The sequence below is a fragment of the Platalea leucorodia genome, assembly GCF_965183815.1.
Source record: "Platalea leucorodia genome assembly, chromosome: W".
NCBI lineage: Eukaryota > Metazoa > Chordata > Aves > Pelecaniformes > Threskiornithidae > Platalea > Platalea leucorodia.
Window position 1 is genome coordinate 10,143,633 of NC_138859.1, and position 12,948 is coordinate 10,156,580.

The window sequence follows — 12,948 nt, forward strand, 5'->3', positions numbered from 1 at the left end:
AGTGTTTGTCTCTTCAGTGAATGTGAAAGGAGCCTTCCCCAGCTGCAGTTCTCCTTAGTTTAATGTCTGTGGAGATGGGGTCCTGCATGTGCCTGCAGTCAGACCTGCGACCCAGAGACCCACCTCCCGCTTTGCTGCAAAGAACGAAGGAGGCAAACAAGCTTCTGGGCCATCAGAAAGCCTGTTTTTGCCAGAAGAGGCTACCACCTAGTGGCCTGCTTGCCCCAGTGAAAGATAGGGCAGAACCACGTCTGCTCCTGCTTGGCTGGGCACCCCCGGCCAGTGGCTAATTGAGCACAAAGGGCTGCTAGGGAAGCTTACTGCCTGCTCCTCTTGCTATCCGAATGTCTTTGTGTTTGGATCAAGGGAGTTAGTAGCAAATCTGCCTGGCTTGGACCAGTCTATGGGATTTCCTTCCTGGTGAGAAAGGGGCATCTACTCCCCTGCTTACAGTAACATAACAAAGGATGTTGCACATTCATCAGAACTCATTGAATCTTTCTATCCCTTATAGAATACACATTGCTGAAGTGACTCCAGAAAAAGACACTGCAAAAAAAATTAATTACCTATTTCTACTATACTAAATCGTTGTGCTGAAACTATTTCTTCTCCTTGGTGTTAAATTTGTATGTTGTTATGGAGTAAATGCCTATCACTGTAAAGTTGCTTCATGTGTTCTGTGTAGTATTTTAATTTTTTCTAGCAATATATCATTTTCATAGTACAATTAGTTTTTAAGTGATGAACACCAGTGTCTGCACAGTGTAAGACAGGGGGCAGTATAGAATTTAAAGTACTGTAGTGGTTTGATATGTTAAAAGGAGCAGTTTAATGGAATATTGAATGTAGAGCAAATTTTATTAACTGCACAAACTGAAATTTGGAATTACTCTTCTGAAAACATTGCTATATTATAGTCTCCTGCAAATTAGCAGCACTGGTTTTGTTCAATTTTGTTAGTGTAACTCTATTTGCAGAAGGTTTAAATATGTTGACACTCTTGTGTTTTAATATAAAAATAATTTTATTGTTAAACTATTAAAGAGGAATGCAAAACAAAGAGTTGTCATTTTAACTGTGTTTATGAGAACATTTTCTTTTAATTTGCTGCTGTATTTTGCTGCTGCAGAGTAAAGGAATTTGGAATTAGTCCTTCGGACATTCCCTTCTCACAGGGTAGTGGCAGTCGCTCTGATCTCTCTCCTTCCTATGAGTATGACGACTTTTCTCCTTCAATCACCAGGTCTACTTCATTCTATACATGGAATCTTTATTTTTAAGTTTTCTTTTTGACAATGTAATTTTACAGACCAACCTTTCATTAGTCCTCTTGCCTTGAGTCACACATACTTTGTTTTTATTTTGTTTGGCAGGTGATGGTTCTGCATGATCTGCAATCATCTTCTCACTATTTTGTTCCCTCTCCTTAAACATCTACACTCTTTATCCAGGCTTGCTAGTTTCCTTCATACATTTAAAAAAAAATGGTGATGTCACCTTTGTACATTTAGTGGACAAAAGCTGACAAGTCTGTGTTTAGGGTAATTTGAATATGTCTAATTAAAAAAGAAAAAAATTTTAATACGTATATATTTTTTAAAATTTTCATCACTCCAAAGATGAATGAAATACAGTTTCCATTGTAGTAAATATGTGCTACTTGGAAAAAAAAATCCCCTTAAAAAATGAAGAATTTGTTCTAAAACTTGCTATACTTGCAGACTTTGATGTGTCTGTTTCATAAACGTTCTTTTAAATGGGCTTTTTTGGACAGAATCATTATAAATCTTTTAAACTATTTTCATGCTGCAAGAGCCTAACATTTTAATAAGATATTTTCACTGTTGAAATTATTTTAATTAAAGGATCTATTCATTCTCTGGGATACTTGGTTGCAAATTATTATTTTCTTCAGAATCCTTGGTGGATTTGCTTATAACAGCTAGTGGGGTATTGTTTTTTTTAAAGCACAATTGTGTGCACAGAAAAAGAAAGATGGTCAGATTTAGGGTGCTGAATGAACTTTTCTTTCAAATATTATTCATTGTTAAGGAGTTAATATTGAGGGTTTGGAGATTTTTGCCCTCTTAGCAGTTAATGAGTAGTAAGATTTCAATCAAAAAATGCCTCTTGCTAGAAGATGGACTGTAATCCACCTGCAAGTAGTTGAAATTCAATGGTCCATGCTTTTTAGGAGTTGGACTAACATCTTTTTGTCACTGAAAGTACATTAAATTTGTGAAGCTGACATTATCATCCTTATTAAATGAATTAAATTGCACATAAACCCATAGAGCTTTATTTTTTGTTGTGACTCTTTTGCACAGGAAGTTGCTAATTTACAAATTAAATATTTTCTGATTGTAGGGTAAAGGAGCTGATGGTTGCTCCTAGTCCTACAGGAGATATCTGTCCCATTAAACACCATGGTCCCAATCAGATCGATGACTTAGAGACACAGTGGGGTGTGGGGAGCTCTCCTCAGAGAGATGATCTCAAACTGCTTTGTGAACAAAACGTGAGTGGTTTACAGCATTACATGGAAAGAGATGATGATAAATACAGTGGCAGAACAAATCCAGAGTAATGTGTATTTATAGCCTGTTAGCAATATCATTAAGTAGATACAGCATGCCCCTTCACCTTTTCATTTTATGGTATTATGTTCATTCCCATACACAAAAAAAAAGGTTCCTTGAAGGGTGAGAGGAGAATGTTTTACTTTTCTTTATCTTCCTTGCTGATTAGGGCTTTTAATGTCTAGGCAGGGTCTGCTCTAGGATCTCGCATTTTTTAGTGTGCTTGTTAGGTAGTTAGAAGTAGCCTGGGAAATCCGTCCATTTTATTTAACACTCCTGTGTTTTTGACTATTACTTTCCCTGCATGCAACACCTGTTTCAAGCGAGTTTGCCTTTCTCTGCATTTAGAAATCTGGCTACCCATCATTCCTCTTCCCAACATCCTGATTTTCATGGAGTGAAACCCCAGAGCAATGTTTGGGAGAGAGCCACATCATGTTCCCAGGATGTCTCCCTGGGCTGCATGAGTGGAGAGCTGGGACTGAGAAGCATCTTCTAAAGGGCATTTTTCCCTCACTGCTGATTATCAGCTCTAGTCCTGGTTCTTTAAATGTTCAACAGGGATTAAAATTTGGTTTGTGAAAATGCTGATGAAAGACAGAAAAGAAAAATCCTTACTACCCTAACTTATTTTTCTCAAGACTCTCTGCCTTCTCAGACACCTCTTCATGGTGTTTGCTGTATTTCTCATTTTAGTAACTGGCTCTTCTTCCAGGACTCTATTTTATAAGAACATGCTAGTGATTCCTAGAGCTTCCCACTGGATAGTCCTTCCAGCCAGATATCCTTTCATATCATACTTTTTCATTGTTCATGTGGAATTCAATTAAGCTTTACAATGTGTTTTTTAAAAAGATTTTAAAGGCATGGTATAAGGAACCATACTGTCTTGCTAAAACATTAATTGCAGCCTACCTAGCACTTTCCCCTTTGATTGTTAACTATTTATGTCTAAAGAAGTCCTGTTTGTCCCAGTTTGTAAATCCATGTTGTGCATTCTTCTAATGTATTAATCACTATATACTTTTTAGATATTTCACTTTACATTTATTCCACTTTTTTTTTTCCAAAGGATTAATTTAATTTTGATTTCCTGAAATGTATTGAATGTAATTGCTGTTCTCTTTTTTGAAAATTGTTGTCTGTCTATTGCGGTATGCACAACAAAAAGCCCTGACGGAAAATGAGTTTTCTGTAGGTGTTAAAACCTACTAGAAATTAATATTCTTCCCTTATGACTTCCTCCTCCCACTACTTTAACTTGTTTTCTTTTTCATGTGGAATATTCTGTTTTCCAGTATTCACTAGGATTAGTGGCTGGAAATTTTTAATGAATATGAATTAAATCTAACTCTGTGAACATTTTGAATTTATTGCCCTGTCCACTCATTTCTGGAGATTTTCTTGTTAGAAGTATTAAGTTCTATTTTTGACAGGTTCTGCTTTCTGCATATTTCTTTTCATGTTCTGTGATGGGATGGGTCACATTCAATATATTTCCTGTAGCAACAGTTCATTCCAGACTAACAAGCTTAACTATTGTTTTTAGGAAGAAGAAGTTTCTCCACAGTTGTTTACTTTCCATGAAGCTGTGTCACAAATGGTAGAAATGGAAGAGCAAGTAGTAGAAGACCACAGGGCTGTCTTCCAGGTAAAAGATGGAGCTCTACTCTGTTTTATCCTAATCCAGGAACTCAGTTTTTCCCAATGAAAGTGCATACTCTTGAAGATGTAGGATATCATCTGGTCATTCCGCTGCTGTTAGAGATTTCTAAATTGTTTTATTATGCTAAGCCCATTGTAGCAAACAAATAGGAACAGATGTTTAGATCCCATAACCATTAATCTTTGTCCCCATGATGAAAGAGAAGCATATTTTTCTACCGTCCCAGAAATTTAATAAAATTTTCCTTTTCTTCTCAACAAACATTCCTAAATAGACTGTATTTGTCATAAGAGAAGTTGCTATTTTCTTTTTACTATTTTAACTATTTACTATATTTTCTGTGTTAGTCCTTTTCCAGCATTAGTGACTGTTTTTTCTAGTTGCAGGGAGCTTACTCAGATTGGTCTTGAAATTTTCAATTTCACTGTCTAATCTATGCCAATATTCCTATGCCAAAGCTGGTAATTAATAGTAATGTCTCTACATAGTAATGTCTCTATCAGCACCATCTCTGGTCATCTCCCTCTAAGATACTGTGATACTCCCTCCAAGTATCTCCTCTAAATATCCTTCTGTGACATCTTCCTCTGAGATACTGAGATCCAGAAGAAACAAATATATTTCTAACTGCCTGTTTGCTTTCTTTTTACAGATACATAAAGGTTTTCACTTGCTATTAGTCAGGGTCTTTGGAAGGAATACTGCCCACACAGTGTAATGCTGGTCAGCGCCTTGGAGCCTTTTACATTCACAAAATAAATTGTAATAATAAGTATGAATTACTAGTTTTCAGAAGGAAATGTGAGTTGCTTCTGTTCATAACCTTAGAGTCTTTAGGCAGGCTGTCCATTTGGTGCATCTGCTGCAAGAAAACAGCAAAACATTAAACCTGTAGGGAATACACACATCTCCTCAATTTAGGTATCTAACTTAGTGGAACATTGATGTGTGTTCATATAATACAGTAGGATGCTAAATAACACATTTTACAACAGATGTAGAGATATAGTTATTATGAAACATTAGCCCTGAAGTAAAACATGCAGAAGTGTGAAAGTCTTATGGCATATGCCGTAGCTGTGTCCTAATGCTTGCGACTTCTGGAGAGACGAGCTGCATTAATTTAAGATGTTACTGCCTCTGTGTGTCCATTTGGCCTTATGCTGGAGATAACTGCTCCTCACAGCAGTCATTAGAAGGAAAAGTGTCCGAGCCTCAGCTCCCTTCTTTTGCAGCATAGCATGTTAGTTTATGCCGTGGATGGAGATGGGCTGCACCAATACAAAATCTACAAGCTGTAACACGCAGAAGTTGTCTTCAGTCAGTTTTCTCCTGGAAGCTGTTGATTCTGGGATACAAAACATCCTATCCTAACAAAAATGTCTAAAATAGAGCAACTGAATGAATCGTGCTCTAGAGGTGTTGGTCTTCCTTTGTTTCTTAGATATATGAGTTTACATTAGATGAGATGAATCCTATCCCAATGTGAGCTCTATCTGTCCTGAAAGCCAACAAAACATACATGGGGTTTGGACTATGCTTTCAATATTACTTGGACTACTGAGCACAGAGGGAAAGACTTAATTTTAGTATTTCAGGCCCAGCATGCATAGAACTGTCAGCTGCTTGCTTTTTTTTTTTTTTTAAATCAAAGCATTTCCAATGGGATCAGTTCTCCTCATCACAACTTTGCATGGTTCTGTAAGCTTTAAGCTCCTGGTTGCATTCTTCTTTGCTGCAAGACTTTTTTCTTTTTTTCCCCCCTCTTTTTTTTCTGTAATATTCGGAGTGCAAGGATGCCTAAGAGCTGCTTTAACCAACTTTTACAGTACTCTTATCTGTCTGGGTAGTTAGCTCATGCAATAGCTTAAAATAGGTCATCTTTTATACAGCTTCTCTCAAAACTGGTTTTGAGTATGGCCAGAATTATCTTGGCTCCTTGACTGTAGTAATGATACTATGATTATAGTCAGTGGCAACTAGCCCATACTTAAAACTGAAGCCTGGCTTCAAAGTTTGATACCTGCTTAAGGGGACATAACCATGACATAAAGTTCTGAGTTTCTTAGCTTTACAACCACCTAATGTTCTAAATTTGAAGAGAACTGGGGTAGCTGAGGTTTATCTGTTGCTGATGTGACCACTGGAGTTAAGAAACTATGTAGAAAACATACAATTTTGCTGAATTAGGAATAAGGATTCATTTTAGGATTGAAATCTATTATAGTGAGGTGACTAGACAGTAAAAGTGTGGTCATCTTGAGAAAAGGAGTAAGTAATTCAGCTTGTTGTCTTGAAACTTGTCTTGAAACTTTGCTAATGTATTTAGTTGGGGTTTTTTTAACTTTTATCTAGGAATCTATTAGATGGCTGGAAGATGAAAAAGCTCTTCTTGAGATGACAGAAGAAGTAGACTATGATGTGGATTCTTATGCTACCCAACTTGAAGCAATTCTAGAGCAAAAAATTGATATTCTGACCGAACTTAGAGGTAGATTGCTTTTAATCACTTTTGTGTGCATTTTCATATGCCATGGAGACTTGCAGTAATAATGAGGAGAAAAAAAAGAGTGTGGTTATGTTTTGGGGTCTTTTTTCACCTTATGATGTCCTGTAATGTTCTGTGGAAGGAACATTTATTCTGCTGCCTAAGAACAAGTTCACATCTGCGTTCAGTTCATCCTAGTTTAAAGGAAAAGTCTCTGCTTTACCTCTAGGAAGTATAAACTTGATCCTGCAACTTTGTTGTTTTTTTTTTTTCCTTCGTTCCAAAACAATAAAGGAAGGAAAAAGAAAATCCAAAAGAACTGTACGAAAAAAGAAGGTAATGCAATGAGGAAAAAGTAGTAGGAACTCCCAGTTCCTGCTCTGTTGCACTCTGTAGTGTAGCAGGGAGCCTGCTGTTGTTTTTCAGTCTGTGCTTGAGTGGCGTCGAGCTCTGAGTAGCTTGGCTGTTGTTAGCCTACTTTTTTCCTCAGCAGCCTTTCTGTCAAAATTTTGTCAGCCGCTCTTTGTTGAAAAAAAAAATGCAGATAATTCTTAGTTCCCAAAATTAACTCTTCCACTTGTCTTCTAAAATCAGCTTGTCAGCTTGGTACCTCATGGAGATGAATTTTTCATTTTAGTTTCTGTATCTATTTGGTTTTCAGCAGACATGCTATACTGGTAAAAATTCAAGGGTGGTTTTTTTTTTTTTTTTGATCTGTGTTAGAAAACTCCTTATAAGATAAAAATCTTATTTTTACTCAGTCTGAGTATCTGCTGTAAGTTAGAAGAATACATTAAGCAAATCAGATGTGGCCTGCTTGCCTTGTAAGTATGTATTGGCACCAGTATACTATAGCAAAGAATTAGATGTACATTCCTTTGCTTCTTATAGATGATGACTTCCTCTTCAGGAAAAGACAATTTGAGACACCAGCAGTAAAAAAACAGTTTAGGTGACTCCCTGTTCGTCCAAAATTTATTAGATACTGCTTTTGAAACAAGATACTGGAGGTAAAGGATATCTAAGAGATCCTTGCATCTTTACAGGCAGCATGATACATGTATAGCTTTACAGGAGGGAAGAACTGTTTTAAGTCAAAGATTCTTTCTCCCAGTAACTTCTGTGTTATGCTCATGACACATAATGGTCACTGAATATTTCAGCTTTTATTCCTGTCACTTTGGGACTGACTTTTTTATGCTATTATTTTGGTTTCCTTCTTCCCATTCTTTGGCATATTACTGGGGAATGGGGAGGGGGGAATAGAAATATGAAAGGATGCCATAATTCCTTTCTCAGGTTTCTCCCATTCTTGTGCTAGTTATGATGAAACAAATGAATGATGCATTTATCTATTTACTTCCAAAATTTAATCACAAATGCTTTTCATATTCACAGAAAAGTTGTCCCACACAACATCCTTGTCGCTAAAACAAAATGCATAGGCAGTGGAGGCAGGGATACACATCCTGGGGAGATTATAGTGATATGGCCCGGGAGTGCAGGGAGGGGATCAAGAAAGCCAAGGTACAGCTGGAGCTGAACTTGGCTAGGGACATGAAAAATAACAAGAAAGGTTTCTTCAGGCACATAGGACAACAAAGGAAGATGAAAGAAACTGTACCCCCCCCAATGAGTGAAATGGGAGACCTGGATACAACCAACATGGAGAAGGCTGAGGTACTCAATGACTTTTTTTGCCTCGGTCTTCACCGGCAAGTGCTATAGCCACACCGCCCAAGTTGCAAAATCCAAAGGCAGGGACTGGGAGAATGAAGTACCGCCCACCGTAGGAGAAGATCTTCTCCCAAGTAACAAGCGATAGGATGAGAGGAAACGGCCTCAAGCTGTGCCAGGGGAAGTTTAGGTTGGATATTAGGAAAAAATTCTTCACTGAAAGGGTAGTCAGGCATTGGAACAGGCTGCCCAGGGAAGTGGTTGAGTCCCTGTCCCTGGAGGTATTTAAAAGACATGTAGATGTGGTGCTTAGGGACATGGTTTAGTGGTGGACTTGGCAGTGTTAGGTTAATGGTTGGACTTGATGATCTTAGAGGTCTTTTCCAACCTAAACGATTCTATGATTCTATGAAAAATTGGGGGGAGTAGAATTTACTCTGCTGGGTATTAGAATGTACAAAAGTGACTGATTGTACACTAAATACAATTTTGTATGCATCTAAGGATGGTTTGCAAGCTGCTGGGAAGGAAAAGGAAGTATGCGGTGTGTATCTCCCTATACTCTGTAAGTTAGAAGCAGAATTTAAGTGTGAACAGGTTACATGCTGGGAATAGCATCGAACTGAATAGAAAATAATAGTTGCAATTGGAAGGGACCTACAACAATCATCTAGTCCAACTGCCTGACCAATTCAGGGTTGACCAAAAGTTAAAGCATGTTGTTAAGGGCATTGTCCAAATGCCTCTTAAACACTGACAGGCATGGGGCATCGACCACCTCTCTAGGAAGCCTGTTCCAGTGTTTGACCACCCTCTCGGGAAAGAAATGCTTCCTAATGTCATGTCTAAACCTCCCCTGGCACAGCTTTGAACCATTCCCACGCGTCCTATCACTGGATACCAGGGAGAAGAGCTCAGCACCTCCCTCTCCACTTCCCCTCCTCAGGAAGCTGCAGAGAGCAATGAGGTCGCCCCTCAGCCTCCTTTTCTCCAAACTAGACAAACCCGGAGTCCTTAGCCACTCCTCATAGGACATGCCTTCCAGCCCTTTCACCAGCTTTGTTGCCCTCCTCTGGACGCATTCAAGGACCTTCACATCCTTCTTAAATTGTGGGACCCAGAACTGCACACAATACTCAGGGTGAGGCCGCACCAACACTGAATACAGCAGGATAATCACCTCTCTTGACTGGCTGGTTATACTGTGTTTGATGCACCCCAGGATGCGGTTTGCCCTCTTGGCTGCCAGGGCACGCTGCTGACTCATATTGAGCCTGCTGTCAACCAGCACCCCCAGATCCCTTTCTGCTGGGCTGTTCTCCAGCCACTCCTCTCCCAATTTATACTTGTGCCTGGCGTTACTCTGTCCCAGGTGCAGAATCCGGCATTTGGACTTGTTAAATTTCATCCCATTAATCATAGCCCAATGCACCAATCTATGTAGATCCCTCTGCAAGGCCTCTTGTCCCTCGAGAGAGTCAACAGCACCTCCCAGTTTGGTATCATCAGCAAACTTGCTAATGGTGCATTCAACTCCTGCATCCAGATCATTGATAAATATATTGAACAGAACTGGCTCTAGAATTGAACCCTGAGGAACCCTGCTGGTGACTGGTCGCCAATCAAATGTAGCCCCATTCACTACAACCCTTTGAGCTCTGCCCTTCAGCCAGTTCTTCACCCAGAGTGTTGTGTACCTGCTCATCATCCCTCAGTGCTGGGGAAGGTTATGGAGCAGATCATCTTGAGTGCCATCACACGGCACGTACAGGACAACCAGGCGATCAGGCCCAGTCAGCATGGGTTTATGAAAGGCAGGTCCTGCTTGACTAACCTGATCTCCTTCTATGACAAGGTGACCCACTTAGTGGATGAGGAAAAGGCTGTGGATGTTGTCTACCTGGACTTTAGTAAGGCCTTTGACACTGTCTCCCACAGCATTCTCCTGGAGAAGCTGGCTGCTCACGGCTTGGATAAGTGCACTCTCCGCTGGGTTAAAAACTGGCTGGATGGCTGGGCCCAAAGAGTGGTGGTGAATGGAGTCAAATCCAGCCAGCAGCCGGTCACAAGTGGTGTTCCCCAGGGCTCAGTATTGGGGACAGTCCTGTTTAATATCTTTATCAATGATCTGGACAAGGGGATTGAGTGCACCCTCAGTAAGTTTGCAGATGACACCAAGTTGGGTGGAAGTGTCAATCTGCTGGAGGGTAGGAAGGCCCTGCAGAGGGATCTGGACAGGCTGGATCGTTGGGCTGGGGCCAACTGTATGAGATTCAACAAGGCTAAGTGCCAGGTCCTGCACTTGGGTCACAACAACCCCATGCAACGCTACAGGCTTGGGGAGGAGTGGCTGGAGAGCTGCCTGGCTGAAAAGGACCTGGGGGTGTTGGTTGACAGCTGCCTGAACATGAGCCAGCAGTGTGCCCAGGTGGCCAAGAGGGCCAATAGCATCCTGGCTTGTATCAGGAATAGCGTGGTCAGCAGGACTAGGGAAGTGATCGTCCCCCTGTATTCGGCACTGGTGAGGCTGCACCTCGAATACTGTGTTTAGTTTTGGGCCCCTCACTACAAGACAGACATTGAGGTGTCTTACTGAAGCCTTACTAAAATCCTGAAAAACTACATCCACTGCCTTCCCTTCATCCACTAGGCAGGTGACCTTATCATAGAAGGATATCAAATTAGTTAGACAGGACTTTCCCTTTGTGAACCCATGTTGACTGTGCCTGATGATTGCATTGTCCTTGAAATGCCTTTCAGTAACACCCAGTATGATCTTCTCCATAATTTTTCTAGGTACTGAGGTTAGACTAACAGGTCTGTAGTTCCCTGGGTCTTCCCTCACGCCCTTCTTGTAAATTAGAATAACATTGGCTAGCTTCCAGTCAGCAGGGACCTCCCCAGACTCCCAAGACCTTTGGTAGATGATCGAGAGGGGTCCTGCTGTAACGTGCACTAGCTCCTTCAGTACTCTGGGATGAATCCCGTCAGGCCCCATGGACTTGTGACCATTCAGCTGATACAGCTGGTCCCTTACAATTTCAGTGTCCACAAATGGAAAGTCACTGTTCCCGCACTTGTGGTCCTCTGACTCAGGGGACCGGGCAGCCCAAGGTCTATCAGCATTATTAAAGACTCAGGCAAAAAAAGCATTGAATGCTTCCGCCTTTTCTTTATCCCTATTAGTCAGATGACCATTTTCAACAAGTATCAGTCCAATGTTTTCTTTAAGACCTCCTCTTGCTATTAACATACTTAAAAAAGCCCTTCTTGTTGTCTGAAACAACTCTGGCCAGTTTCAACTCTAGTTGAGCTTTGGCCTTTCGTGTCTTCTCCCTGCATATATGAACCACGGCTCTGTAATCTTCCTGCAAAGCCTGACCTTGCTTCCAGAGATTGTACAATTTCTTTTTCTTCTTGAGCTGCACAATGCAACTGTGCAGTTTCCAAACCTGTCCTGCCTAGAGACAGGGGTAGCATCTAAGAATGGACTAAGTTGCTAAGCAACTTTCTTGTATGGTGAGTACTGAATTTAAACTTATCTCAATCCTCTTGTAGTTTGTATTGTCAGCTGTTTTTGTGGAGGAATGTTCTTTGTTGTGCATTAGGGCCAGGATGTGGAGCATCAGGGGTTAGTTTCAAGATCTATGTATGTTGAGCACAGGCACATCAGTACTCATTCTCTCTTTTTCATTAAAGATAAAGTGAAATCTTTCCGGGCAGCTCTACAAGAGGAAGAACAGGCCAGTAAACAGATCAACCCGAAAAGACCACGTGCCCTTTGAAATGGGCCTTTGCTGCTAAAGGAATCCATGAACCCATACTGCTGTAGCACACATTTGTTACAAAACCCAGTGGCCGTAAGAACTCAACTACTTGAAAGTGTAAAAGTGTTAGAAATGTCTGTGGAAATGTCCTGTTTCTTATTCACCTGAAAGACATTTTCAGTTTTGTGTGAAATGCTCCTATGATGTCTACAAAATGCTTCTAGACCAGACAGTACAACCACGCGGGGTTCAGATCTGTGAAGTACTTTGTTTAAAATATTTCATTTATTCAAATTGTGAATTTTATGTTTGGAAATATTTGCCATGTTTTTAATAATGAAGTAAAACTGGCTATTAAAAAGTCACAGTATTTCCTTTTAACTATGTTCAGTTTTGTTACAAAGACCAGCTGTGCAGTTCTAAATTGTGTTTGCATGCATGCATGCATACTTCGCTAGTGGTTTTACATAACTTATCTTCTACCGTCAGCTGTGCTTACCTCTTCCCATTCTGTGCCTTGATGAAGGCTACTTAACCCTAAACATCCTCTTTCTGAAGCACAGCCTTAATAAACAACATTCCTTATTTGTCAATATAAATTACTTTTTGTGTGTGTACATTTTTAATATGTTTTGAGACTTTTTTGGTGGCTAGTGCATTTCACAGCATGTGCCATATCCTTTGAATGGGAACTGCAAGAGCTGTTAGAGTGGACAAACAGCTGGACATTCCATCCTCCTTGTAAAAAAATCTGGAATCTAGATTTAT

The 12,948-nt window shown here is 40.2% G+C and overlaps 1 protein-coding gene across 3 annotated transcripts in view; it reads left to right on the forward strand.

The window, feature by feature from the left end:
* The window catches only part of LOC309601795 (kinesin-like protein KIF2A), a gene marked incomplete at both ends in the record, with an annotated part of 73,766 nt that extends 61,568 nt beyond the window's left edge, over positions 1–12,198 (forward strand). For 2 of the 3 annotated variants that reach the window (XM_082334924.1, XM_082334925.1), the window contains 4 exons: positions 2,371–2,521; positions 4,132–4,233; positions 6,604–6,739; positions 12,113–12,198. In XM_082334924.1, the coding sequence (XP_082191050.1) occupies positions 2,371–2,521; positions 4,132–4,233; positions 6,604–6,739; positions 12,113–12,198 (475 nt within the window). Of the gene's footprint in view, positions 1–1,132; positions 1,247–2,370; positions 2,522–4,131; positions 4,234–6,603; positions 6,740–12,112 lie in introns of all 3 variants that reach the window. The other variant, XM_082334923.1, reaches the window with a different exon arrangement.
* Between the last annotated feature and the right edge of the window lie 750 nt (positions 12,199–12,948).